Consider the following 27098-nt stretch of genomic DNA (forward strand, 5'->3'; position numbering starts at 1 on the left):
ATTATGTTTGTGTTATATTTAAGCCACCATAGATCACATAAATGATCTCATAGCACTAATTTAGTATGTTCTTGGCCTAATTATTCTCAGGATCCCAAAAATTACAAAATTGAGTACTGCAATTAAAGAACACAAGATTGACAATACAGCACTGGCATGGTATAATGTTTTCTCAGATGTATACAATAGCCAATACCAAGTTCAGCAGTAGTTCAAATATCACTCCTTGCTTAGTTTTGTGCTGTTCAATTTTCACACTGACAGTAATTTCTTATTCAGAAATGTTACTCCAAATTCCAGTTTGCCAAAGAGCTATTTGTACATCTTTTCTGGTGTACAGATTCCATTATACAGCCATCTCCAGAAGGCTAGAGATACATTTTATTTTCAACAGAACTGATATATTTATAGCACTTGACAATGCAAGAGACAGGTGATTCTGTCAACAAATAAAAAATAGTAATTTTACAGTCAGGCACTGTACATATTTGCAAAGAAAGCAAATATATTTCACCATCTTCTCAGGAACTATTCCCTTTTCACATTGATCTTCTTTTGAATCTCATGATGATTTTAATATCTATACTAAGAGACTCAACTTACATATTCATGGAATAAAAGTTGCAGAGGAAGCGTTAAACTGTTCTTCCAAAAAACAATTTGCAAGGTTCCTCTGGCCATCAGCTAGCATAATTTAATGCAAATTTGCTATCATTCTGCCAAAAGCTTAAAAACATTTATAAATCTGCGGTATTGACAAAGGACTGTTCTTACAGGACAAAGATAAAGCCATGTAAATAAGGAGAAGCTAGTAACAACACTTATCTTAGGAGCGGCTAGGTAGATAACTGATTACACTGCAATTAAGAGACTGTAAATGGACTGGAATGAGAAGTGCTGAGGCGGCTCTGGAAGACAAAGGCAGATGATAACCAGATCCTGCTGGCCAAATATCATCTATACTCTTGCAGAGTAATAAGCCAGATGCTCCAACCTGAGCCATAATCAATAGGAAAAGGGATACCATTTACTCCATAATGCAAAATTATTACTTTGTGCCCTATCTTGTTAGAGGACCTACAGTCTGCAGAGGTTCTCCACCCTGCAAGCTTTCAAGTGAGCTGGAAGGGTGCCAAGTAAGTATATTAGGCTAAATTGCCACGGCACAGAGATACATCCTTTGTTGTCTTGGCCATCCCAACACAGGGCCTCCAGCCCTTTCTGCTCTACATTTCCCCTATCCTTACACCATAAACAACTGCAAAGTTCACCATTCCACTTCTTGACTGTAAGCTTACATTAAGTGCAGGGATTATTTTGCTATAGAACCTTTCCATTTCCCCCTGAAATGTAAGCATGAAAAGAAAAACCCAAACAATGATTAATATCCCCATTGAAGCACTTTATCCTGATCTCTCTCAAAATGTTGGTCCTAACCATTTACTATAAAAAAGGATGGGTGGGGATTGTTAACCTTTCAGTATTTTCATTTGGCAATCTGTAACACCCAGCCACTTTGTCTCTCCACACATTGTTTGATTTCCTAAAAATGGTTTTAAGGATTTGAGTAAAAAGAAGCAACTGCCAAATAAAATCTAAAAAAATAAGTTAATTTCACGGTTTAAAACACGGTGTCTGCATAGCTTCCATACATACAAAAGAAAAGTAAGTAGCTTCCAAACTGCAAGGCCTACATGCTGTTACGGATGAACAAAAATACCCTCACACCAAAAGACCTTACTCTGGACATACATACAAGAAATTCTCCTCTCTGCATCAGCACCAGTTTTGGGGGGAGGGGGAATCAAGAGAAAAATTAGCTGGATTTGAAGACCAGGTGGGATTGGTAGGGAGCTTGATGTACAGTTCAATAGAATGAGGGCCATCGCTACCTGAAAATGATAGCGATGAACTTGATTCAGGAAACACACACACACTTAAAAGATGTAATGCAGATACTTGTTCCCCTGGAAATAGCCGATCCCGGGGATATAGCACATTCTGACTCTCTCAGAACTAAACAATGCATCAACTTAACCGAAATGCACTTCTACAAAACTGCAAAGATTTCACTTATTTCTTTTTAAGCAATATTCACGTAAAACCTCTGAAGACTGCCATTTACTACTACAAGATGCACTGCATATTGGTTTAGGTTGCTAAGTAACATATTCAAGTGCAGTGTCAGCCAAACACCCAAATGGTCCTACTCTTTATGCTTCTCACCTCCACCTCTGGAGGGAAACTTTATCTTTGGATGCCCAAATGGAAAACCACTGGAGCAATGTCTAAAATCCAGCTGAATACAGGTAGACGTAGTCACACTAATACTGATCACGTGAAGACAATTTCAGTGCAAAGCTCTGTCCTGAGCACTCTCTGGTGGGTGAAGAAGTACATGAAGTATATGCACCACACTGTCAAGAGAGGCAAGCAGAGGATATTGAGTCCTGTCCAAAGGTTGAGACTATTGGCGTTTAGCTTTATATGGCCTGGAACGTTTCCGTCGGTCGGGCTTTCGCTGCTTGTGGAGACGCCCAATGCTGACCCCTTGCCGTCTACGAACAGAGATGTTTTGTTCAACAAGGCTAGGCAACATTCCTGCAAGATGATAGTGTGTAAGATTAGCCAAATAGAAGCAAATCTTGCTTCTCTTTCAACATTTTAAAATATAGAAGTCCAGAAGATTGCATTCCTGTTATGGAAACACAAAAAGGGATCATATGGCTCCTTAACCAGATTTATTGCGGCATTAAAACTTTTATGGAATAAAACCTTTCTCAGCTCAAATTCTCTAATGGTTATGTCTTAATAAATATTAACTTTGAAGTGCCAAAAGGTTCTTTCTTTCTTTCTTTCCTTCCTTCCTTCCTTCTATGGATTTTCCCTCTTAGTTACCAATAAAAATCTGGGAAAAGTTATACCAGTGAAGAAGGCTTTCTAGTTTAAGATTGATCACATTTACAGATATAAAAGATTCCAGATCAATAAGAAATCACAATATAAGATAGCCAGAATACTAAACATACGTATTTGGATTTAAATTTTAATAGAAGCAGGTGGGAAAAATTATTGTATTGACCGATCAAAATATATATACTCACAAGGCTGATCAAAATCTCACTTACAACCTGTTTTTAAAAAGTGTTGACTTGTAAGATAGTTTTATTTGGATTATTCATGGAAAACTTGCGCTACCGATAGTCCTCATTTAAGAATGGTTAATGGAACATTTTATAGGGTAAATTACTATTTTATCATTATCATCACTAAAACTGAACTGATTGATCTCTGAATGCCTTTTACAGCATATTTAACTTAAGCACTTCTTGTCTGATTCTCTAGTATTGATGCTATATTACCACCTCCAAAATTTCCAATTTACTAAAGACTGAATAGGAAATAGATAAACATATTTTGAATAACAAACGCAGATATATCCTTGTAAATAACTAGCAAATGGGTTTTTAAATGATGAAATTAATCCTTCCAGCATCTTAAACACATTTTGTGTTTATTGGACTCAATAGAAAAAACTCACTAAGTGTTCACTCATTTTTATAAAATGACTATAAAAACTACAGCATAAGATAATAATTTAGAATCCAGATCACAAACTCCTTTAGCCTGGGCCTATCTAATTACTGCTGTGTTTTAGTGTGATAGTTTCAAACTTTCAACACTATGTTACAGCTATCACTATTATTTGGAATTTAGCAAGACATCAAGATTTACGAACACTTATCATGGGAAAGACAGATTATAAATACTCTTCATGTTGCTATTTGTGCTAGAAAAATAAATCTACCTCTGATTCGGAGCAAAAGGTTGCTGTTTTGTGCTGTTTATCAACCTCTGAGTTTATCCTTTTCTAACACAGTGCAAAGAAAAGCTCTTTCAATCAAATTCCTCTCACCTTCTTGTGCCAACATGGAGATAAAAGTACATATAAATTCATCGTAATTGTGAGTTCTTCTCTGATCATCAATCTAAGAAAGTTAGAAAAGGGAAAATAAAGTATCTGTTCAACAGCAGTATTGAAACAAATAAGAGGGAAAAAATGCCAACACTTATATTTTGGCTAGTGAACAAGATTCAAGACCATTAAAAAAAATATAGCATTCCAAAACTTAATCTCAATAGTAAACTAAACCAAAAAAACCCACTTTGTATTCTCAACATTTTGTTCCTTGTGTAATCATTGAAAGACAATGGGATTTCCAGCTTCAGGTAAGAAGCTTAAATGTTGTAATCCATACTTAGCAAGGTTAAAAAGAAAACACAGTAATTCAGACTTTGCTGGACTAAGACTTATTCCAATTTGTTTTCATATCAGAATATTAGGTCAATCTGCCGAGACATAATCTTCAACTGAATCTACAATTTGACTAGAATCGAACAAATCTGAGCAGGCTCAGATCTGCCTGGAACCTGAATAGGAGACTACCAGGAAACTCCAGTACTAGGCTGGAAGTCAAAAACACATCCTGGAAAAGCGACTCCTCCTATGAAAACTACATGAATTTGTCTAGTACCCATCAAGAACTGAATTCAATCTGAAAGAATAATTATCAAATATTAACAGTTTTTATTGTGTGATATTTATATTTGTAAGCCACCAAGAATCTATAAGAGAGTCTATAAAAATAACAACACACTATTCTCTATTAGCGACCTTGAATTTCTTTCTTTTCTCCACTTCTTCCTTTAAACAGGCCTCATAGTTTGCAATTTCAGCCTCCACACACTTAAGCAATGCCAGGAGCTCCTGTCAAAACAAAACAGTAGCAGTATAAGCAGAATGGCTCACTAAGGCTAATGGCACAGCAGTACCTCATAATCCGCTTAAAGAAAGAGCAATAGCTCAGTATAACTTTATTCTAAGAGTAAACCATCCTCTAACTAATCTATTTTTTTATAATAAAAAAGCTTCTACAATCCCAAAGCACCCAACAGGGAACAACCAGTGTCAATAAATAAAGTAACACAAGTTGGGAAATTAAAGGAGAAAAAAAATCATTTTAAACTACCTTGACGTGACCATACATTAAACAGTGCCTAAAAATTCTTGCAGCAAAAATAAAACACTATCTTGATGCCACTTCAGATTTTCTATTGGCACTTTTGTCAGTATGCAGAGTGATATGTCTTCGAGAAAAAAACAACCTATATCAAGAATACTATTTTCTCCATTCTTAATTTTTGTTTAGAGGTATCACTGTAATTCAGGTTCCTGGATACTGTGCTTTGTCACTTTTAACAATAACAACCTTTTGCTATTGTATTGTTTCGTAAAAGATGCCTAGTCAACTGCATTCAGAATCTTTTCTGCATAGGGGTAGCATCAGGAGAACATGGGATTAGCAGGGGCAGCGTAAACCTTACGCAGCCCCTGCTAATCCCACGTTCTCCTGATGCTACCCCTCTACAGCTACCCCATGTTCTCATGTAATCCCATGTTCTCCTGATGCTACCCCTCTACAGCTACCCCTCTACAGCTACCCCTCTACAGCACTCTACAGCACTGCAAAAGCATAAAGACAGGGTTTTTTTTTTGTTTTGTTTACATTTATATCCCGCCCTTCTCCGAAGACTCAGGGCGGCTTACAGTGTATAAGGCAATAGTCTCATTCTATTTGTATATTTTTTACAAAGTCAACTTATTGCCCCCCCAACAATCTGGGTCCTCATTTTACCTACCTTATAAAGGGTGGAAGGCTGAGTCAACCTTGGGCCGGGCTCGAACCTGCAGTAATTGCAGGCTCTGTGTTCTAAGAACAGGCTTCTCTGCAGCCTGAGCTATCCCGCCCCCTTTTAAAGACAGACAAGCACCGAACCCAGAGGAGGCAGCTGTTGTTTAAAAACATCTATAGTAGCTACACTTATGTTTTACAATGACGTGATCAGACTGATAAGGGATGACTTTGTCCCTTTTCCATGCATGTTCTATGAGGTTCAGATAAGACTCAAGAAAAAGCAGGTGCCTGTCAAGTTTAGTGTCACATATTTATGAGCAAGGTCCAGCCAATGCAACCAAATCTAGGTAAATAGCACCCGAAAGTACTTTCGGCCATCACAGAATTGCTTTAGGTCGAAAGTACCATAACTTACTTTAGGAACATATTTTTCCCCAGCAGGGGGATCAGCAGACCGGCCAATACCAGCTTTCTCCTTGCTGTCACGTGGTTCATTAGAGTCCACCGCTTCTCCTTTTACAATAATCTGAACCTCTTCATTCGATTTGCTAGACGGAGGAGAGTTTTTTGCACCTTCTGGGACAACAAAAAGAGGAATTATTAAATACAATGTTATCTTCTTTTCCATTTTGAGTACTGTGGAGGAATAAATAATATTTTCTTTCTAAGCTGAACAATGCATGTTCTTAGATCAGAAGCCCGTAACAAAAACAACAAATTCATTTATAAACCAATGTTAGAAAAGTAGGTAACTCAGCAGAGGAGCAGCTCCCATTCAGAGCACACACTGAATTTTTCTCTCAGGATTGTTCATAATTATGTGCCTTCTATTATTCACAAAAACTCAAGAGGCAAGGGGAATTTTCTCCAATGGGTTTATCCGTTGAATTCTATATGCATGATTCTATAAATCTGCTTTGAAAAGCAAAAGAAGTCACACTTGAAAGCAAAATGAAAAATAGTCCTAGCTAGTTATCTTACCAACAAGTGATGTATGATTTAGACCAGAAATGCAACCAGTTTTTGAACCTTCGGCATGTTTGGAATATTGCAAACAGGCTATAAATATTTTCACAAAATATCTGTCCAAGAAACTTGCCTACACATAAATAATGGTTGAAATATAGTTGAGTAATCACTTGCCAGAAATTGGGCAAGTCCTCAAGAACACCATTATCCTAGTTGAGTCCTTTACTAGGCCCAAACACAATGCAAAACTATAATATGATGCTCATCTTACCTACTGACCTTTTTTTTTGGTAGAAGCCCTTTTGAGTACAAACAGCACAGGCCTTTCATTGCCTTAAATTCTAACCTGTTTAAAGTTGTAAATTAGGAGGTACCAAAAAAACCTTGAAATCCAAATTTAAAAGCCCTTCCACATTGTTACTATTCCTCCTACTAGTAACCAGTCCTCCAAACAGATCTTTCAACTGCCCAACAAGCAAAGAAGAGGACCCACATAAAGAGTAAGAAAATAGTTAACTATTGTTTTCTCTTGAAACATACCTGTGACAGTAAGAGGGCAGAAAACTCCCTCCTCTGTGAGGTGCAGCAAACCCGTACTGATGATGGGACCCAAATCTCTCACAGCCCGATTGTAGCGTATACAGTCTACACGGAGCAGGCTGTCTTCCTCCCCAAAAAGCACCTTGGAGATATGCGAAGTGACAGGACTGGAAGGGCGAGTGGGATTGGCTGATCGGATGGGGGAGCGAAGAGGAGAATTGAAGGCACTCCCGATCTCTGAGGCAGTGTCTGTGCTTTCATTGCTGGGTGTGGGAGATGGTTGAGAGTGGGCAACAACAGCTACTGCTGTGCCTCCACTGCTAGTCTTAATAGACAAGGGGATGGAGAGGTCCTTCTGAGTTTCTTTCAGCTTTTCCGCAAGGACGTTGATGGTGTTGGGCTGCAGCATAGAAAGCTGGGCGTCTCCGCTCCCCATCAGGTGCTCTTGTTTCACCAAGCCCTTCCTCTTATAACTGTCCAAAGCCACAGAGAGTGGGGGGGGGGATTAAGCAGAGGTGGTTATACTTAGCAGCAGCAATCAAAACGAGTAGAAGGGTTTACATTACATCCATTATGTTTTTTTATATCAATCTCAATTTTTAAAAGGTAAAATAAATATTATATAGCATTAAGATATGTTATTGTAGCATTGCAGTAGTTATACATATTACATTTTTGTGAGTTCATTTCTATAGTTTTGTAATTACCAGTGCTGCTAAAATAGTTTGTCTCTGCTTTTTTTGTTTCTAATATCTGAAGATCAAACATTCCATTATGAAAACAGTCCACAAATTTGTACATCTACTGCTATTTCTCTTTCCAGCCATGTATCAAATTCTCATGGATTTTGTTTAAAAAAGATCATGCAACTGTACTTTTAACGTTTTCCAGATTAGACAATGGACAGTTCCTTGCTTCTAATACACATATAGCTCTCCAAACTGATGATTTACAAATAGGATTGACTCACCCACATAAATCTTGCTCCATATTAATACTCCAAATAGAACCTCTCTTTCCACAAAGACATTGGGCCTCATCTCAAAGCTAAGATTCGAAACAGCTTTCTTTCTCATGCAGCCCTATATAGTACTACTATAAATGCTATAATATTTTTCAAGAATTGGAAGTGAGGAACTCTCAAATTTGACCAAGGTGAAACCGCACACTGAGTAACTACTGGAGACCATCAGGCCATTACCTGATGGCAGGATTTGTATTACACACTTCCTCATCCTCATCCTCATCATAGTCATCTTCATCATCAGAATATTGTTGGTGCTGCGGGACTGGGACTCGGCTTCGGCCCACTCCTGCTGCAAGGTCCTCTTCCTCCTGAAATACAATCATCCAGATGTCTTCAGATAAGATTAGTATCTAAGAAGATCTCTGGTCCTCCAAAGTTCATCTTTAAAAGCAAACAAAAGTACTTAAAGAAATAATCATTTCTCCTGCACAAATGGTACTCAGCTGTACTTTTCCACCCCGGACCACCCCAACGAAGCGGTCGAAGTGCTGTCCCGGTGCCTGGAAGCATCCGCAGCTGACTGTTGGGGGCGAGTTAGTGGCCCCAAAGGAGGTGGTTCGCAACTTGGGCGTCCTCCTGGATGGACGGCTGTCTTTTGATGAACACCTGGCGGCCGTCTCCAGGAGGGCCTTTTACCAAGTTCGCTTGGTTCGCCAGGAAGTTCCCCTTCCTTGACCGGGATGCCTTATGCACGGTCACTCACGCTCTGGTTACGTCTAGGCTGGATTATTGCAATGCTCTCTACATGGGGCTGCCCTTGAGGTGCACCCGGAGGCTGCAGTTAGTCCAGAATGCGGCTGCGCGAGTAGTAACGGGAGCCGCTCGTGGCTCCCATGTGACATCGCTGCTCCGTAGCCTGCACTGGCTTCCTGTGGTCTTTCGGGTGCGCTTCAAGATTTTGGTTACCATCTTTAAAGCGCTCCATGGCTTAGGACCCGGGTACTTACGAGACCGCCTGCTGTTACCTTTTGCCTCCCACCGACCCGTACGCTCTCACAGAGAGGGTCTCCTCAGGGTGCCGTCCGCCAAACAGTGTCGGCTGGCGGCCCCCAGGAGTAGGGCCTTCTCTGTGGGGGCAGTGATGCTCTGGAATGAACTTCCCCCTGGCCTGCGTCAAGTGCCTGATCTTCGGACCTTCCGTCGTGAGCTCAAAACATATTTATTCATTAAAGCGGGACTGGCATAATTAGCGATGAATTTTAATTGGGTTTTCTTAATATTTTAAAATTTTAAATCTAAATTTTTAATTATCAGCCTTTATAATTTGCTTTTTTTAAATGTTGTTTTAACTGTATATATTTCGTTTTATTTTGGCTGTACACTGCCCTGAGTCCTTCGGGAGAAGGGCGGTATAAAAATTTAATAAATAAATAAATAAATAAAATAAATACTTGGGACTAACCAAGATACAAGTCTGAATTAGAGAAAGAAAATAACAGTGCACACTATGAAAACCCCTCTAGAGACGCATAGATATCCAAAATAGTTTAATCTCTCTTATTTGCTAAGTAGAAAGGGTGTAAAGGTGCACCCGGAGGCTACAGTTAGTCCAGAATGCGGCTGCGCGAGTAGTAACGGGAGCCGTTCGTGGCTCCCACGTGACATCACTACTCCGTAGTCTACACTGGCTTCCTGTGGTTTTTCGGGTGCGCTTCAAGATTTTGGTTACCACCTTTAAAGCGTTCCATGGCTTAGGACCCGGGTACTTACGGGACCGCCTGCTGTTACCCTTTGCCTCCCACCGACCAGACGCTCTCACAGAGGGTCTCCTCAGGGTGCCGTCCGCCAAACAGTGTCGGCTGGCGGCCCCAGAGTAGGGGCTTCTCTGTGGGGGCAGCGACGCTCTGGAATGAACTTCCCCCTGGCCTACGTCAAGTGCCTGATCTTCGGACCTTCCGTCGTGAGCTTAAAACACACCTATTTATTCAAGCGGGACTGGCATAATAATGTAGAATTTTAAATTTGGGGTTTATTAATATTTTAAAATTTTAAAATCTAAATTTTAATTTATCAGCATTTATAATTTGCTATGTTTTAAATGTTGTTTTAATTGTATATATTTTTGTTTTATCGTTGGCTGTACACCGCCCTGAGTCCTTCGGGAGAAGGGCGGTATAAAAATTTAATAAATAATAAATAATAAAGCAACATGGCTTTTTGTAAATGTCTATATCTCAATCATTGAACTTTTTGTATGAGAAGTAAAATATTTTTAAGGGGGAAAAAAGAATAAAGTACAGTTGCCTTTTGAAAACTACTGTTTTTGTACAATATCCCAGGAAATTTCTTGACAATGGCCTTTCCCTTAAACAAATAGCGGTCATTTTTGTGATTTTTACTCAACTTAAGAAGGATTATACATTGAGTAGCATATGCAAAACAGCAGTTATTCCTTCAAGTCTTTTCTTCACTGGAAAAGTGTTCAAATATTAATCTGTATTCATGAAAGAAGCAGAAAGGTGAGATGGCTACATTTAATTGCTTTTGCAGGGAAACACAAGATGCACTAGTTTGCACGGCATACCCAAGAATACTGCTAGTGGGAAGATTCATTTTCTATTTTATTATAAAAATTTATTTTTGTGTGAGATTTTGAAACAGCTAAATTCCAAACCTTCATCAACATCTAGTTTTTTTCAACAGCAGAAAAAATGTGAACATGAGAGTCTTTCAAAGGTTATTGCTCTTTTTAATAAAAAATACACTGCAAGACTTAAGTTGGGCTCCTTAAATCCTTAGTATTTGTCAAAAACACAAAACAGAGGTGAAAATTTCATCCCATCAACACCGGGGGATCTGAGACCCACAATGTTGATGCTTACTGGTTATACTTTTTACACCCTGCTTTGCAATGATTCAGTGAGACTTAATAAAATCTAGTAAATTCTGATAAAGACCTCAGGGACGAAGATATTAAAAACTCAAAAAGGCTAGGTTAAACATTCCAATGACGGTAATTTATAAATGAAGACAAGATTTAAAAACGCATAGGCATTGTTAATCAAAAATTCATCAAATAGAACTATAAACTGTTAAATTTTAATGTTAGATGTTTTCAATGCTTTAATATTTCAATTCTTTTATATTGCAGTTTTTATGATGTTGTAAGCCATCCAGAGTCATTTGACAGTAAAGTGGGTAGCATGTAAATTTAATAAACAGATAGGTGAGTAGAAATTCAACATAATACATGTATTTAACATGCTTCATACTGCTAGGTTAAAAAAATGATTCCCAGCTATTTAATGATAAAAACATTCAGGATAACAACAAAACAATATAAAAATTCTTGCCCAATAAGTGCAACAATCTACTCTGGAAAGAGCCAGATGAGCTTAATTTATATAGTTTGTGGCATATAAGACAGAAAAGATAACATTTTGTCCAAAATCCCACCTGCATAGGTGACTTGGCATAGTTGTGGTTATCCAAGAAAGCTGGCAGCCTTTGCACGATGGGGTTGGGGGCTGATAGGGCCCCATTTATGCTGCTCACATGTGGTTTAGTGCTCAGCTTTGCCTTGCTTGGAGGGCTCTGGGTTGAGACAGGCAACTCCTGGGCTCTAGAATCCTCAGTACCCTCTGCAAAATGCACATGCATTAACTTTCAGGCTGCACATTTTCAGGCAGTATATTTGGGATACTTCCATCTTCACAGAGAACCCATTTTCTAAAACTCTATACTTTCATCCAAAGGAAGAAATGTCTCACTTGTCTACAGCTGCCTAACTACTAGAATCCTAATTGCATTAAGTTCAGGGCCACAAGGACTTTCTTTGGGAAGTCAAGTTTAGAGTAGATTACACTGACAAAATTGTTCCTTTATAATTGACTTTGGGATGCAAAAACCTTATTCAGGGATCATACCTAGCCATCAATAGAATCTCTATTTTCCTTATTTCCAAAAACGCAAGCTAGATTGTGAGTTGCTCAAGGATACTTTAAAATCATACCCAGGATGCATATTGCTCAAATAAAACCCTACATTCCTAGTAGCTATGTTATTTTTTAAATATTCAGTGTTCCATACCTGCCTGGGAGCTCTCTGGGGTTAATGGTGTTCTTCCTGCTTCCAGTGGGGTGGAGCTCTTGCTGTTAGCTGACCTGGGCTCCTCAGGAGTCTGGAGCTCTTGAGATTTCTGGGTATGCACCAGTTCCGGTTGAGTCACTCGGATGAGCTTACGTAGAAATAATGGTAATAAAATTCACAAAAGAACAGAAAAATGAAAACAGTCATACTTCCTATATATCAGCAAAGCTTCCAAAGATACCCTCATTATATATGGGAAAAGAGGGTGAGATTATGATTAAATGTGCATGTTGCCAAATCCTCAGAAACTAAGAGCAACTTACAAAAATCAAAAAAGTAATAATTCACTTTAAAATGCTATTTCTTCACTATCTCACAATACAATATAATATGAAGAGAACACTTCACCAATAAATAGCTATTATAAAAATTAATGAATGGCAAATAGCCACTTCCAAAGATCCTTTCATAAACCATCAGTGTGTCTCGACAAAAAGCGGTTTTAGTACACTAGAGATTTTGACTCAATATATTATTTCCAAACAGTTCTGATTTCAAAGGCAAGTACAAAATAACCCACCCACCTAGCATAAGCCTCTTCCATTTTCATGCCTGCTCCTAATATTTGGGCTTTCTTCTTGTTGTTAATATATGTTTCTAGATCATAGGCCATTTATGACAAAAAGCAAGCAATGCTACTGAGGCACAATCTAAGAATCATTGAAAAGGAAAAATAAAAGAGAAGAGGAAGAAGAGGAAGAGGCAGCTAGAGTAGGTTACCATGGTGAAAAAAGTACAATGAAAAAATATTTTTTTTTAAAGTATCAACTCTATTTGCATTGTCTGTGAGTTCCTTCCAGTTTCTTTCTGGAAAAGCTATTCTGCACTCAGAACTCTGCTCTGTTTGGTGATCCTCAACCTTGAACCAATTGTTGTGTCTCTTTCAAAAGCTAGATATAATCAGAAAAGATATGTGGCTTTTAATCTTCTCTTCTCTGTATCTCCTCCTTACCTGCTGCAAAGCTTCCAGTACAGTTTGCCGGTTCACCTTTAAAATGTGTAGCTTAGATTCATACTTCATTCTCCTGTCGGGTACCACAGCCATCAAGTTAAAGCGGATGTCATGATATGGTTCCCTGTGAGAAATAACAATGGGTAGTAAACATCCCAACCCTAAGTAATTGTGACAAAAATCTCTTCTTCTGTCACTCTCATGTCAACCTAACTATCAGTCTGTGGCATATATAAAACCTGTAATATGCTCGATTTTCAATTCTTGTGCAAGCAAAGCAGAACTTTTCAGAAACCGAAAGAGGATTTTTGTTCAATAAACACCCAAAGCACTTCATCACTTCTCAAGTACTCCTCTCAAATTTTCACATAAATCTAAAATGCATTGATCTGTTCATTTACCCTGCTGTAGCAAGCCCAATCCTCTCCATGATAACTCTCCTGGCTTTGTCTGTCCATTCCTCATCTTCTGCCCAGGGCCCTGGAAAAAGGAAATAGAAGAAAAGGCAAATATAGAAATATATAGGCCAAATGTTTCTACTAATAGATCAATTTGTTAAATTAACTTGCATACTGCAGAGTAGGTTCTTCCTTGTTATCTGGTTATTGATCTGAGATATGTACTGCTTTCAAGACAATAAAAGAAAACCCTGAAGGCAATTATTTCAACCTAACTCACACAGTGAGTTACCAAACGGAAATTATATTTATACAAAATATATTCGTATAAAATATATATAAAAACAAATACAAATATCTCTGCTCTTACTCGACTTTAGAATAATTCTATTGATGTTGATAGAATTACCCTGTTTAGATATTGTTTTTCTTTTAAACATTACTATCCACCTTATGCTTCTCAGAACAGAAAACTCAAATAAATACATTCAAATTACAAAACAAAATATTAATCTGCTTTCCAGCCTTATGCTCCCTAATGCTACAGACAAGGTCAAAAGAATTGTCGTCTTTCCACTCTAATGCAAATAAAGCCTAACATTACCTAAGAATAAAATAATTACAATTACCTCTCCTCCACTATCTAAACTATTCCATATCTATTTTCCCAAATCAGTATGTTCATTAATTGGGATATTGCTATATTTCAGTTATGGACAAAATGTTTCAAAACAAAACACCTCAAATTCAAAATGTCTGAATGCAGAATGGACAATTTTAGCAACTTCAAAAGTATTGCAAGCTTCAAGCAGCACTGATATTAACTACAAAATATTTCTAAGGATCAAATTAGCCTATTTTGGACTCAAACCAACTGCCTCACACTCTATTTTTAAAATTCAAATGGCAAAGATCTTGGTATAACTTTATTATACTCCTTGTAGATGACCCCAATTTGATTCCAGAACAAAACGAGAGACACAGCGCTCCTTGTAAGCTAAACCAAGACAACAAGGTTCCTTACCATGATCAATGGGGTAAACTTTTAGGCCATCCAATTCAAAGAGCCGCCCTTTAATGGGAACATAGCTGACAAAATGAAAAGCCTCCATGGTCCGTACAGCGCTAATTCCATTCTGTTTTTCTGGTAAATGTCGGGGTTCTGGTCTGATTTAAAAAAAAAAAGAATCTATGTAGACGTAGTCTAGTCTGTATTGTAGCAAACACATATTCTACCCTCATCCCACTTACCTAGCATGGCTGTTATGGGCCTTGGCCAGTTCTGGGGCATTCCCAATGGCATAGCCTTTGCTCTGGGAGGTTGGAAGAAAAAATAAAATAATGGGAAACTCTGTAAGATCACAGATAGCCTTATTTTTAGTAGACTTAAATAGATGCTCTATACCAATTGTCTTACTCTATTTTACAGACAAGGAACAAAAGCCTTCAAATTAATTTGTGTCATATCATGTGGCCATGAGGACTGCTGTCTCAGGATTAAGCAAAGGTAATTTTAAAACAATTCAGTGTAATTTTTATTTACAGAAATTGAACCAATTCTCTGCAATATCACTTACTCCAATATTATTTGTATTTCTCCAAGCAAGTTAGCAGCGTCATTTTAGAATTCTGAATTTTAACACACCAAACTCTTCTTTTTCAAGAGCAATACTGACAAAGTGAAGTCTACAAAAAGGATTACTTAAAGCCAGCTAATTTGGTGCCCTTTTAATGTGCTGTAAGATGCAGAATTACCACCCAATAAGCAACAGACACGCACACACACACACACACACACACCCAAGCACTTAACTTTTTCTCCCTTCCTACCTCTGGACTAAAACCTCTGGTGAATTCTTTCATTCGGCTCAGCGTTGGCCCCAAATCCACACTGTTACAATTCAGGAGTACACTTAACAGTGCATGTGTGGCACAAGAATTGGGAATCAGCTACAAAGCAAAAGAACATTTAGATGAAATATGGAATTATGGCAATCCGGCAGAATAGCCTATCTAAACAAAAACCATTTGTGCATTCTTGCTCTCTTGTGTATAGACTGGCCTTCTCGTGATGCACTTCGGGCAATGTGATTTTGTCATGGCTAAATAGTCTACACATTATGATTGCTGACCTTACAAGGATGTTCCAGCAAGAAGCAGCAGAATGAGTACCAAAAATAAAAACAATAGTTAGTGCTGCATTCTGTTAAGCCACAAAACAAGTAAATAGTTCAAAGCCTCCAAATTAATAAATTTATTAATTTATATAGTATTCTATCAACAAATTTTCTCTGAGTAGATATGGTAATAAAAGTAAACCCAACAAAGCATTAAAATATTATATATAAAACAGAATGCATATTATGCATTATATGGATAACATCTTCAAATTCAATTCCCCTGTTATAAAGTCTTCCAATTTCAGAGATTAGGACACTTAAGAGCATAAAACAAGCCGTCTAGCAAAATTTCTTTCTTCAGATCAGTTTACCTGGTGAGCAAAGAACATGTTGTTGACAATGTCATCATCAATCACCGATGTCTCATCTACCAAAGTAGAAACTTTCCGTCGGGACCGACGTTCTTCAATCCATTTGAAAAGGAAGATAAATCCATAGACAGGTCTGAAAAGAACAATTTTGCAATATGTAATCCATCATTTTTGAAAGATAACTGTCTATTCGCAAATGTATTCAATATTCAAGAATTCTCTAGTCAGACATTTGTCTGAGAAATTTCTGGGGTAGGCAAACTAATACATTTAGATAACTGAACTGCAACTTCTCTGAACACAAAGAGGTAAGCTTTATAAAATATTTTATATAGATAAAAAATATTTTAGCTTGTTTTCTTTTATTCAATTTAGGCACCACCTAACTCCAGACTGACTCTAGTTGACTGACTATAAAACAAAGACAAAATAAGAAATGAAACAGAAAAAAAGGGGGGAAATATTGTTGATTAATTTGATCAACACTCACACATACAGACATATCCAACAGGGCCTCCAACTACCTTAGCCCAACACTTAAGAGAACAGCTAGGGCTGTTCCAAAATGCCATTGTGGAGGAGCCACATGGATCTCGGGGGCAACCACATTCCAAAAGGGAGAAATTTCACTGACAGATGAATAAAGAAACAAAATCTACCAATATCACAGATACACAGACACAAATGATGAATGAACAAATAACAATAAAGGAAATGTGTGATGCTATAAAGATGAATAAAGATAGAACTCCTAGTCCAGATCGAATATCAGAGTCCTATTATAAATATTTTGAAGATATGCCTTTATCATTTTTGCAAGAAATGAACTCTATTTTGGGTAATGGAAAGATACCAAATAGTTCGACAGGCACATATTCGCGGACACATTCATATTCAAATGGATCAATGATAGAGAATGTGGTTCAAAAGTTGGAAATTTACACTGTCTTACAATTTGAAAGAAAGCTTTTTTTTAAATGATGTACTGTTGGAATGTAACACCAGATAAATTATATAAGATGTATAAAGGTACTTCTAATTACTTTGGAAAAGTGTAAAACATATTGGAATATTTTATCATGCATGGTGGACTTATAATAAAAAAGTGAAAGGATACTGAATACATATGGTGATACGATGAACTTTCAAGTGACACTGGAACTTTTCTTATTAGGACTTACAAATAATAAACTAGAAAAGGCTCACTGACAATTTTATATATGTAAATATATATATATGAGATGTAGAAATGGTTACACCAATTTCTTTGATTAAGGAGGGAACTAAAACTATTTTCATAAAAGTCTGGAAACTCTTCATGGAGTCTTTGCTGAAAAATATGAAAATGAACTGATGGGTTTGGGATTTACTGATTAAAAAGGTCTGTCCATAGAAAAAAGGGAATCATGACATGCAACATGGGAAAGTTAAAGATGGTAACTGCTATATTTGTATCTGCTGCAAAGATGATGGCGAGTTGCTTCTTTAGAAATCTTTCTTTTTCGTTCCTTTTTGTTATCTTTCATTTTAACTTTTTTGCTTTCAGAATTTCTTTATTTTCCTACTTCTTTTATGTTTTTGTAGTGTTTAAAAATGTTTGTAAAATCTTTTAATAAAAACTGTTTAAATGAATCACTGTCAAATTATTTATAATTGAAGTGCTATCTTACACTGAAGCACAAAAAATTGGAACATTTCTAGATCTGTCTTAAGTAACAGGATTAAAACAATTTAAGCTTAAAACTGAAATCTGAATGCAAAATAAGTGTGATTCCATTCCACCATTATAAGAAAAGTTCTAAAACAGTTATTACATCTTTATGGTGTCCCTTTTTTGCAATCAGTTCTGCTATGTTGTTAAGACATCATATTCCAGCCTATTTCCAGAAGATTTCTGACATTTATTTGACAGAAATGGAACAATTTCCAATACATTCCAACAACATCTTCATACATTTTGGACTGTCTCATTACTTGAGAAGGATACTTAACTTTTTTCTAGTCAGTATAACAGCCAAAATCTTACCCTTGGCATTTGCTCTGTAGATCATAAATTTCTTCAACTTGCACTCCCTTAACACCTATATGAACATAAACCTTGAGTCAGTATACAAAGAAAAAATAACAAGAACTGATTGATATACTACCATATGATTATACTCACCAAAATCCTCCACTAAGAGTGTGAAGAGCCCTGTAAAGGGGGAGGAGGGAAGGGAATGGGGGAAAAACAGAGGAGAGGAGATTAGGTTATTATTGGAAAATACTAGTTACACAAATAGTTCTGGACATATAATTCACTCTAATCAATCTACTGCAAGCACCAATGCAAAATCAAGATTATAAATTCTACAGAACATCTTCATAAAAACATTTAAATAAGCCCTGATTCATTTCCCACTGCATAATCAAGGCCAGCTTGATAAATAACTATCTGGGATAAAACCAACTGAAGAAATATTTCAATTACTGACAAAATGCTACCCACCCACCCCCCATTTTATCACCTGGTCCTAAAAAGCAGGTAATGCAAGCCCAACTTTCTTGTGAGGTACCTGGGATGAAGGTTAAAAACAAGCCTTTTAAATGAGAGACTTCAACAAATAGCATATTCTCCACAGTATCTATCCTATTAGAATTTCCAAAACTAGCCAAGAAGTGCTATTTCAGTGGGCATTTGGCCTGTAGAATAGCTTAATTTATTTATATTTATTTATAAAATGTATTGGCCATCCTTATCATAAGGTAATGTATGAGATGTTCTGACACAATACTTCACTGATATATTAATAATTTGTATTTATTCTGTTATTGCTCCTTTCTTTTTATCTTTTTGTTATTCTCTCAGAGTTCATAAAGAATGGGCTGGGCTACAATTACTGTTAAACAAATACTGAATTTCTTTTGTGAGCTGCTACCATGTTTCCCCAAAAATAAGACAGGGTCTTATTTTCTTTTGAACCCCAAAATAAGGGCTTGGCCTTATTATCGGGGGGTCTTATTATTTTGGAGGTGCAGGAGGCCCCGGGCGGCCTGCGCACTCACAGCCGGGAGTTCAGCAAAGAGAGGTTCCCTGTGCACGCCACCATCAAGCCTCTCCCCTTCCATGGTGTGTGTGTGTGTGTGTGTGTGTGTGTGTGTGTGTGTAGAACGGAGTGGCCCAAAGGCACCAAGCCGCACGAGTGCCTGTCCCCACCCACCCACTCATGTGCCTCCCAGGCCTCAACACGTTGATGTGGGCAAAGCCGGTGAGCACCAGGTCCTTGAGCTCTTAGCCAATGCCACCAGTGCCCACCACCAGGACCCACGCGGAAGCCACGGCCTGGGCCAGCTCTTCCTGCAGGGTCCAGCTCCAACTGTCACCATAGAGTGGGAAGCGGCCGCTACCCTGGCTGGGGTTTGGAAGCCACAGAGGCAGAGTTTAGGGGAGAGAAAGAAAGACTTCTGTTGCTTCTGCTTTTGACAGCATGTAAGGAAAGCAGCAGAAGTCTTTCTTTCTCTCCCCCAAACTCTGCCTCTGCGGCTTCCAAACCCCAGCCAGGGCAGCAGCCGCTCTGGGAGTGTGCTTCCCACTCTATGGTGATGGTTGTCGGAGACCTCTCCTTCCCCCCTGCTCCTCTTCACTCCGATCGTGAGATGCCGGGCAGCCGCACCAAGGGAAACCCTGACAGGCACAGCTTGGCCAGCCCAGCTATGTTGAATGCTCCTCGCACAAGGCTGAGCTTGGCTGATGGGCCTCCGCAGGCGGTGGTGGTGGCAGCAGCAACACCTCTAGCATCTCAGCCATCCCTGCCAAAACCTATGCCCAGCTGCAGGACGTGCCAGGCCTCCACAACTGCCTGCCACGCAAGGAAGCCTCTCTGTCGCTGGTGGCGGCCCTGCCAAGGAAGCCCTGAGGCAATGATGTTTGTGCTGTGGCTGCTGTGGCGGGTGCTCGATAGCGCGGGCTATGCAGACACAATGTCAGGGCAACAGAGGGCGGGCTGCCCCCATGGCACAGGAGCAGGTGCTTGACGTTTATGGTTAGTGCCGCAGGTGGTAAATGGGGTGGGGAGTGTAGGAGTTCACAGAGATGTGGCTGCCTTGGGATGGGTGAGGGACCTGTATGTGTGTTGGGGGGGGGACTTTCAGGACATGTCCTATTTTCGGGGAAACACATTTTGTATCATGACAGATGCAACTCTTGTATCACCTAAGTCAGGCTACATTAATAAAGTTAACACAACCACTTGGCTGCTTTTAGGTCATGTCAGGTGATGTGGTGAGTCCTGATCTCAAAAACAGCCTAAACATAGAGGGAAAAGGGCAAAGGATGATGTATACCTGTGATAGCGAACCTATGGCACACATGCCAGATGTGGCACATAGAGCCAGCTGCTCTCTTCCGGGTTCCGGTGTGCGCATGCCAGCTGCTTTTTATGTGAAGACCAGCTGGCAGGTGCACATGTACGCACCAGAACCTGGAAGAGAGCAGCTGGCCTGTGCGAATGCATGCAACGGAACCTGGAAGAGCAGCAGGCCACTGCGCATATACTCACCGGCCAGCTGCTCTCTTCCGGGTTCTGGTGCTCTGGCACGCGCACTTCAGTTTCGACACTCAGTGCCGAAAAGGTTAACTATCACTGATGTATACTATAGAGCTGTGATGGAGAATCTATGGCACACGTGCCAGAGGTGGCACACAGAGCGCTCTCTGCTGGTACACGCACCATCAACCCAGGTCAGATCTCCATGGCGTTTTTTTCATGAGCTTCTGTTTCCCTGCAAATGATGAAACAGAAGCTCATGAAAGAAAAAGATCTTACCTCTTGCCACACTGCCGGTGTTGGGATGCCCCACCTCCCACTGGCCAGCTGGTCTTTGGGTCTCTGCTGCGCATGTGCGCATACCTGTGCATGCGTATGTTCGCACATGTCCATGCATGCACACACTTTGCAGACATATCTTTTAGTTTGGGCATGCGCGCACACACGCAGTTTGGGCACTTGGTGCTTAAAAGGTTCGCCATCACTGCTCTAGAGTCAAGAAAATAGTAACAGTTTCCCATAAAAACTGATGCTCTGCCTCATTGCCAGCAGGTATGATGGGATGGGAGCTTGATTAGAATATGTATAAGGAATCTTATCAGATCAAATATATGTACATATCTTCCAAACCTGAAGCTTTATTATTGTTATACTATTTATAGCACTTTGCATAGAAGCATGCAGGGACATTTTCAAAATGACTGGAAATCAGTCATTTCTAAGAAAATTATATTGATTAATGCTTTTTACATTTTATTGTATGCCATTATGATTATCTGAACATTGCTTTGGCAATTATCTGAACACTGCTTTGGCAAGTTCCTGGCTTCTTTATAACTTAATTCTGTTGTATACAGGTAGTCCTTGATTTATGACAATTAAGCCCAAAATTTATGTTGCTAAGTGAGACAACTGAGTTTTGCCCCACTGTATGACCTTTCTTGCCCCAGTTGTTAAGTGAATCAATGCAGATGTTAAGTTAGTAATATGGTTGTTAAATGAATCTGAGTTCCACATTGACTTTGCTTATCCAAAAGTTGCAAAATATGATCAGATGACCATGGACACTACAACCATCATAAATACATGCCAGTTGCCAAGTGTTCAAATTCTGATCACGTGACCACAGAGATGCTGCAATAGTCATGTGAAAACTGGTCACAAGTCACTTTTTCAGTGCCCCTGTAACTTTGAACAGTCAAGTGTTGTACCTTATGATTCAAGATATCTTTTCTTTTATGTACACTGAGAGCATATGCACCAAGACAAATTCCTTGTGTGTCCAATCACACTTGGCCAATAACGAATTCTATTCTATTCTGTTCTATTCTATTCAATAAACAAACTGTTCTAAATCGAGGACTACCTGTAGTTTTTGATCTTCAAAGATCTTCACAATTTAGAATAAGTACTAACAAATCCCTTAATTCCAGAAAGTGAAATATTGGTTGTGGCCTAGGAGTTATTGTTTCAGGAAGGCCTAGCTGGTATCAAAATATTACCAAATCAAGATAATTTCATGTTAATTTTTTTAAGTATTTAATGTCATGTCTTTCACAGCTTGAAGAATGATTTGCATCCACAACATCTTGGCCAAATCTGATGTAGAAAAGGAGAATGACCAGAGGCATCGGAGCTGTCTATTCCTATATTGTCAATATTGAGTTGGCTCAGGGGGTAAAAAAAGGAATCTGCCACATAATCCACAGCTTACTTTCTGAGCCAATTTAGCATAGGTATGGAATAAAGTCACTCAACTGTACTGTATCTAAATTAGTATCCAAATCTGCCTAGCTCAGATAATGGGCCTTATATGACTCTTACATTGAAAAGAAAATAAGATGCTTTGTGTAAGACAATGGAGAAATATAATAAACATTTAAGTTTTGCCAATGCGGTATATATTCACATTATGGTATTACTGTTTTTAACATTAACATAGAGCTGTTTCTATGTATAGTGTTTATTTCCAAAAATAGTCTTGACTAACGATCCCGATCACCATTTTCAAATAAAAAATATCTGTGCGGTTTCTAAAAAAATTATTTGAAAATATTATTTACCTTTAAATGCATTTAAGAAACAATTTTCACTACTGAACACTAAGCCTCTGGTTATCTTATCACATCTCCATTTGGGTAAAAGAGACAGGTGGGCCTAAACCAAGGCACCCACAGAAAATAATTATATTCGGGTTTGAAAACACAATGCCCGTCCACTTAAGTGTGATTCACAATGTCCTTTGGAAGGGGGACAAACATCAGCCGAGTGGCTGGATTCAAGCAGTTTGTCCCCTATGACTATCATTAAGTGTTGTACCTTAGAATTCTTGATGATCTTTTCTTTTATGTACACTGAGAGCATATGCACCAAGACAAATTCCTTGTGTGTCCAATCACACTTGGCCGATAAAAAAATCCTATTCTAGTCTAGTCTATTGTCTGAATTACGGGCATATGTTATCATCGTCTGGGGAAGCAAGCCTTCCCACCTTAGTCCATTGCACAGCTTCAAGACAGGAACCACAATTTCCAAACAATAACAACAGAGCTCGCCGTCCTTCCTCCCCCACCCCACCCCCAGGCAAATCATAGGCAAACCTTCTCGTAAGTTGGCAGGGAGACTGGCACCCACTCGGTTCCCCCCTTGGCACAGCGGTTCCCGAAGTGGGATCGCTGGGCCCGAAGGGCGGTAACGGTGCTGCTGCACGCAGAGCCACACCCTGTCGGTTGGTGCCCCGCCGCACGACACCCCCCCCCCGCCCTGCCCCGGGAAGCGGGAAGGAAGCTCCTCCTCCGCCTCCCTCCGAAGACCAGCCCCCCCCTCCTCTTCCCCCTCGAGCTCGCAGGGTCGCCTTCACTCACCGGGGTCGCTCTCCAGCTCCAGCCAGCCCTTATTCATCTTCCCCCTAATCAGGCCTCAGCGCCATGACGGGTCCCGGGCGCCCGGTCAAGCATACCCCCCGGTTTCCCCGGGCACATCCGGTCCGCGCTTACAGGCCAGCCTCCCTGGCCAGCCAGGATGAAGGAGTGACCCGAAACAGCCAGGACGGCGGGGTGTGGGGCGGGGGGTTGTGGGTTAGGGAGACCAGGAGGAGGAGGAGCAACGGCAAAAGGAGGAGGAGCCAATGGCAGGAGGACGGCGGCATCGGGCTGCGCGCGCAGCAACGCGAGACCAAAGGGGCGGCGCTTCCCCGCAGTAGTCTCTCGCTAGCGCTGCCTCCCGATTGGTGCGGAAAAGGAGAGGGGCGGGATCGGCAGATTGTAAATGTTAGAAGAGGGCGCGCGGTTGCTGGGTCGAGCGCTTTCTGTTGGGGCGTCGTTTGTTCGTCGCAGCCCGAACTGTATTTTGTACGGCAAACGATGGTCTATACCAGGGGTCTCCAACCTTGGTCCCTTTAAGACTTGTGGACTTCAACTCCCAGAATTCCTCTGGGACTCAGCTTTGCTGGCTGAGGGATTCTGGGAGTTGAAGTCCACAAGTCTTAAAGGGTTGGAGACCCCTGGTCTATACTTAAAAATAGTTTTTAAACACCACGGCAGATTTTGTGGTATGAAAGCGACAGAGCGGGGTTCTGTTGTTAAAATGAGACTTGCTCGTATCAGGTGGTATCTGGCTTGGCTCACAGAGAGATCTATGGTTTCATACTGCAAATGCTGATTTACTCCAGTGATGTTTTATTTTCGCAGCACAAACTGTAATTAACTGATAGTTGGGACTCTTGTTTCTTTAATGGTAATGCAGCTCGCCGAGACTTTTGATTTCATGCCACAAGCCAAGTTGAGCTACTTCAGACTTTGGATTAATGTAAACAAATGCTGTTTCAAGTGACACAGACTGCTTAGAACAAGACCATTTCAAGTCTATATATAATTATCTAATACAAACGTGCATCTTTCTACATATTTGCATGTGTGTGTGTAATACATTTATTTGACTATCATGCTTTTTTACACTTTGTACTTGTGTAAATGAGTCCCATATTCATCCCAAATGAATTCCATATTCGCACATATGTGCTAGTCATTCCCAACTCTAGAGGGCGGTGTTCATCTCCATTTCAAAGCCGAAGAGCCAGCGCTGTCCGAAGATGTCTCTCTGGTCATGTGACCGGCATGACTAAATGCCAAAGCTGCACGGAACAGTGTTACCTTCCCACCAAAGGTGGTCCCTATTTTTCTACTTGCATTTTTTACGTGCTTTTGAACTGCTAGGTTGGCAGAAGCTGGGACAAGTAACAGGAGCTCACCCCATTACATGACACTAGGGATTTGAACCATTGAACTGCCGACCTTTCAATTGACAAGCTCAGCGTCTGAGCCACTTATACACACACACACACATACACATGTATGTATAAGTATGTATATATATAAATATATACATACACATATACACACACAAACTCTACAATAGGCAAACCACTCATAGGTAGCAAATGTACTCAGGTCTTCAATCCAGAATTTCATATTTGACAATAGGCATGATTGATTTTTTTATTATTATTTATTTCTTGCATTTATTATTTTTATAGATAACTCAAAGCGACAAGCATATCCAACACATCTTCCTCATATTTTCTCCATAACAACAATCCTGTGAGGTGGCCAGCTTTAAAGGCTAACATTGGACTACAGCTCCAGATTCTGAAAATCAAATCCTCCCTTATTAATTGGTAATTACATTTTATGTAAAGATATTTCAGAATTGAAGAAGCCCATTAAAAAATTAAAAAATATTTCTGAAAACATTTTCCAGACATTTGATATATTTCAGGATATATTTCAGAATACAAATTAATATTCATTTTTAGAGCAAATATCTTTTCCCAAAGGGTGGGATTTAATGGCGGCCATCTACAGGTAGTCCTCAACCTATGACCAATTTTGAGCCCAAAATTCCCACTGCTAAGCAAGACAGTTGTTAAATAAGCTTTACCCCATTTTATGACCTTTCTTGCCACAGTTGTTCACTGCATCTGTTAAGTTAGCAATATGATTGTTAAATGAATCTGGCTTCCCCACTGACTTTATCAGGTCACAAAAGGTGATCACATGACCTGGGACACTGCAACTGTCATAAATACATGCCAGTTGCCAAGCATCCAAATTCTGATCACGTGACCATAGAGATGCTGCAATGGTTGTAAGTGTGAACAATTGTTATGTCAGTTTTTTCAGTGCCGTTGTAACTTTGAACAATTATTTAATGAATGGTTATAAACTGAGAGCTATCTATATCCATATCTTTACACATTTTATTTATATCACGTGTTACTGTATTGCATCTTCAATATACACATACCTATATACTGTATGTAGTAATTATATTTACTCTATTTTTTCTATTGTATTTTTTCATATATTTTAAAACACTTGCTTTGTGTTTTTATAATGTATGTATTTTTGTGTTTTGTTCCTTTTTTGTTATTACTTTAAAAACAACAACATTTAAAAAAAAAAGTGGCAGAGACTTGTGCTTTGCAATAATTACAACCTGGCTTAGAGATCTTGATCTTAGAGATCCTGATCTTCACAATAAGTAACAAAATAGTATCACATTAATGGGTTTCTTGTCTATCAGATAGTCAAGTATTCAAAAATCTGTTAATTATTAATGCTATTCAGTAATTTATATCATGTTCTATTGAGAATGTTTGAAACTATTTGAAGAATGTCACCTAATATACCGCATGCCTTAGATAGAAGCAGTTCAGTGAAACTATTTTCAGTAACCATTTGGTGTTTTGACTGGAAGAATGGTGATCTGCAGTTAAAATTAACTAAAATTCAGAATATTTGCAAATGATCCCAAGCTGGCAGAAATAGCCAATACTCCAGAAGATTTAAGCCTATCAGATACAGGATTATTTATTTATTTATTTATTTATTTATTTAAATTTTTATATCGCCCTTCTCCCGAAGGACTCAGGGCGGTGTACAGCCAAAGTTAAAACAATTAAATATACAAAATTAAAATATCAATTTAAAATACATATTCAATAATGGCCAAATTAAAACCGTCAATTGACCCAACCTAAAATACCCCATATAAAATTACAAAAAATTAAAATTTGGAAATTTAAAAATCAAGCCAGTCCCGCTTGGATAAATAAATAAGTTTTTAATTCCCGGCGAAAGGTCCGAAGGTCAGATAATTGGCGCAAACCAGGGGGAAGTTCGTTCCAGAGAGTAGGTGCTCCAACAGAGAAGGCCCTTCCCCTGGGGGCCGCCAGCCGGCATTGCTTGGCGGACGGCACCCTGAGAAGACCTTCTCTGTGAGATCGTACGGGTCGGTGGGAGGCATAAGGTAACAGCAGGCGGTCCCGTAAGTACCCGGGCCCTAAGCCATGGAGCGCTTTAAAGGTGGTAACCAGAACCTTGAAGCGCACCCGAAAGACCACAGGTAGC

General features: G+C 39.3%; 1 protein-coding gene across 2 annotated transcripts; it reads right to left on the reverse strand.

The window, feature by feature from the left end:
* Positions 1-359: 359 nt before the first annotated feature.
* BAP1 (BRCA1 associated protein 1) lies at positions 360-23782 on the reverse strand. Of its 2 annotated transcripts, none has more exons than XM_058167167.1 (17): positions 23553-23781; positions 18327-18356; positions 18189-18243; positions 16163-16295; positions 15502-15621; positions 14923-14984; positions 14696-14838; positions 13675-13753; positions 13274-13397; positions 12262-12409; positions 11629-11813; positions 8407-8540; positions 7206-7678; positions 6112-6272; positions 4676-4768; positions 3917-3989; positions 360-2601 (listed from the first exon to the last, which is right to left on the reverse strand). In XM_058167167.1, exons 1-17 carry the CDS (start codon positions 23587-23589, stop codon positions 2468-2470), a joined length of 2184 nt encoding a protein of 727 aa, XP_058023150.1. In that variant the 5' UTR covers positions 23590-23781; the 3' UTR covers positions 360-2467. The 2 variants fall into 2 exon arrangements, with proteins under 2 accessions (XP_058023150.1, XP_058023151.1); XM_058167168.1 differs by having other exon boundaries at positions 2459-2695; positions 23553-23782.
* Positions 23783-27098: the final 3316 nt, after the last annotated feature.

Source organism: Ahaetulla prasina, chromosome 2, assembly GCF_028640845.1.
Source record: "Ahaetulla prasina isolate Xishuangbanna chromosome 2, ASM2864084v1, whole genome shotgun sequence".
Taxonomy (NCBI): Eukaryota; Metazoa; Chordata; class Lepidosauria; order Squamata; family Colubridae; genus Ahaetulla; species Ahaetulla prasina.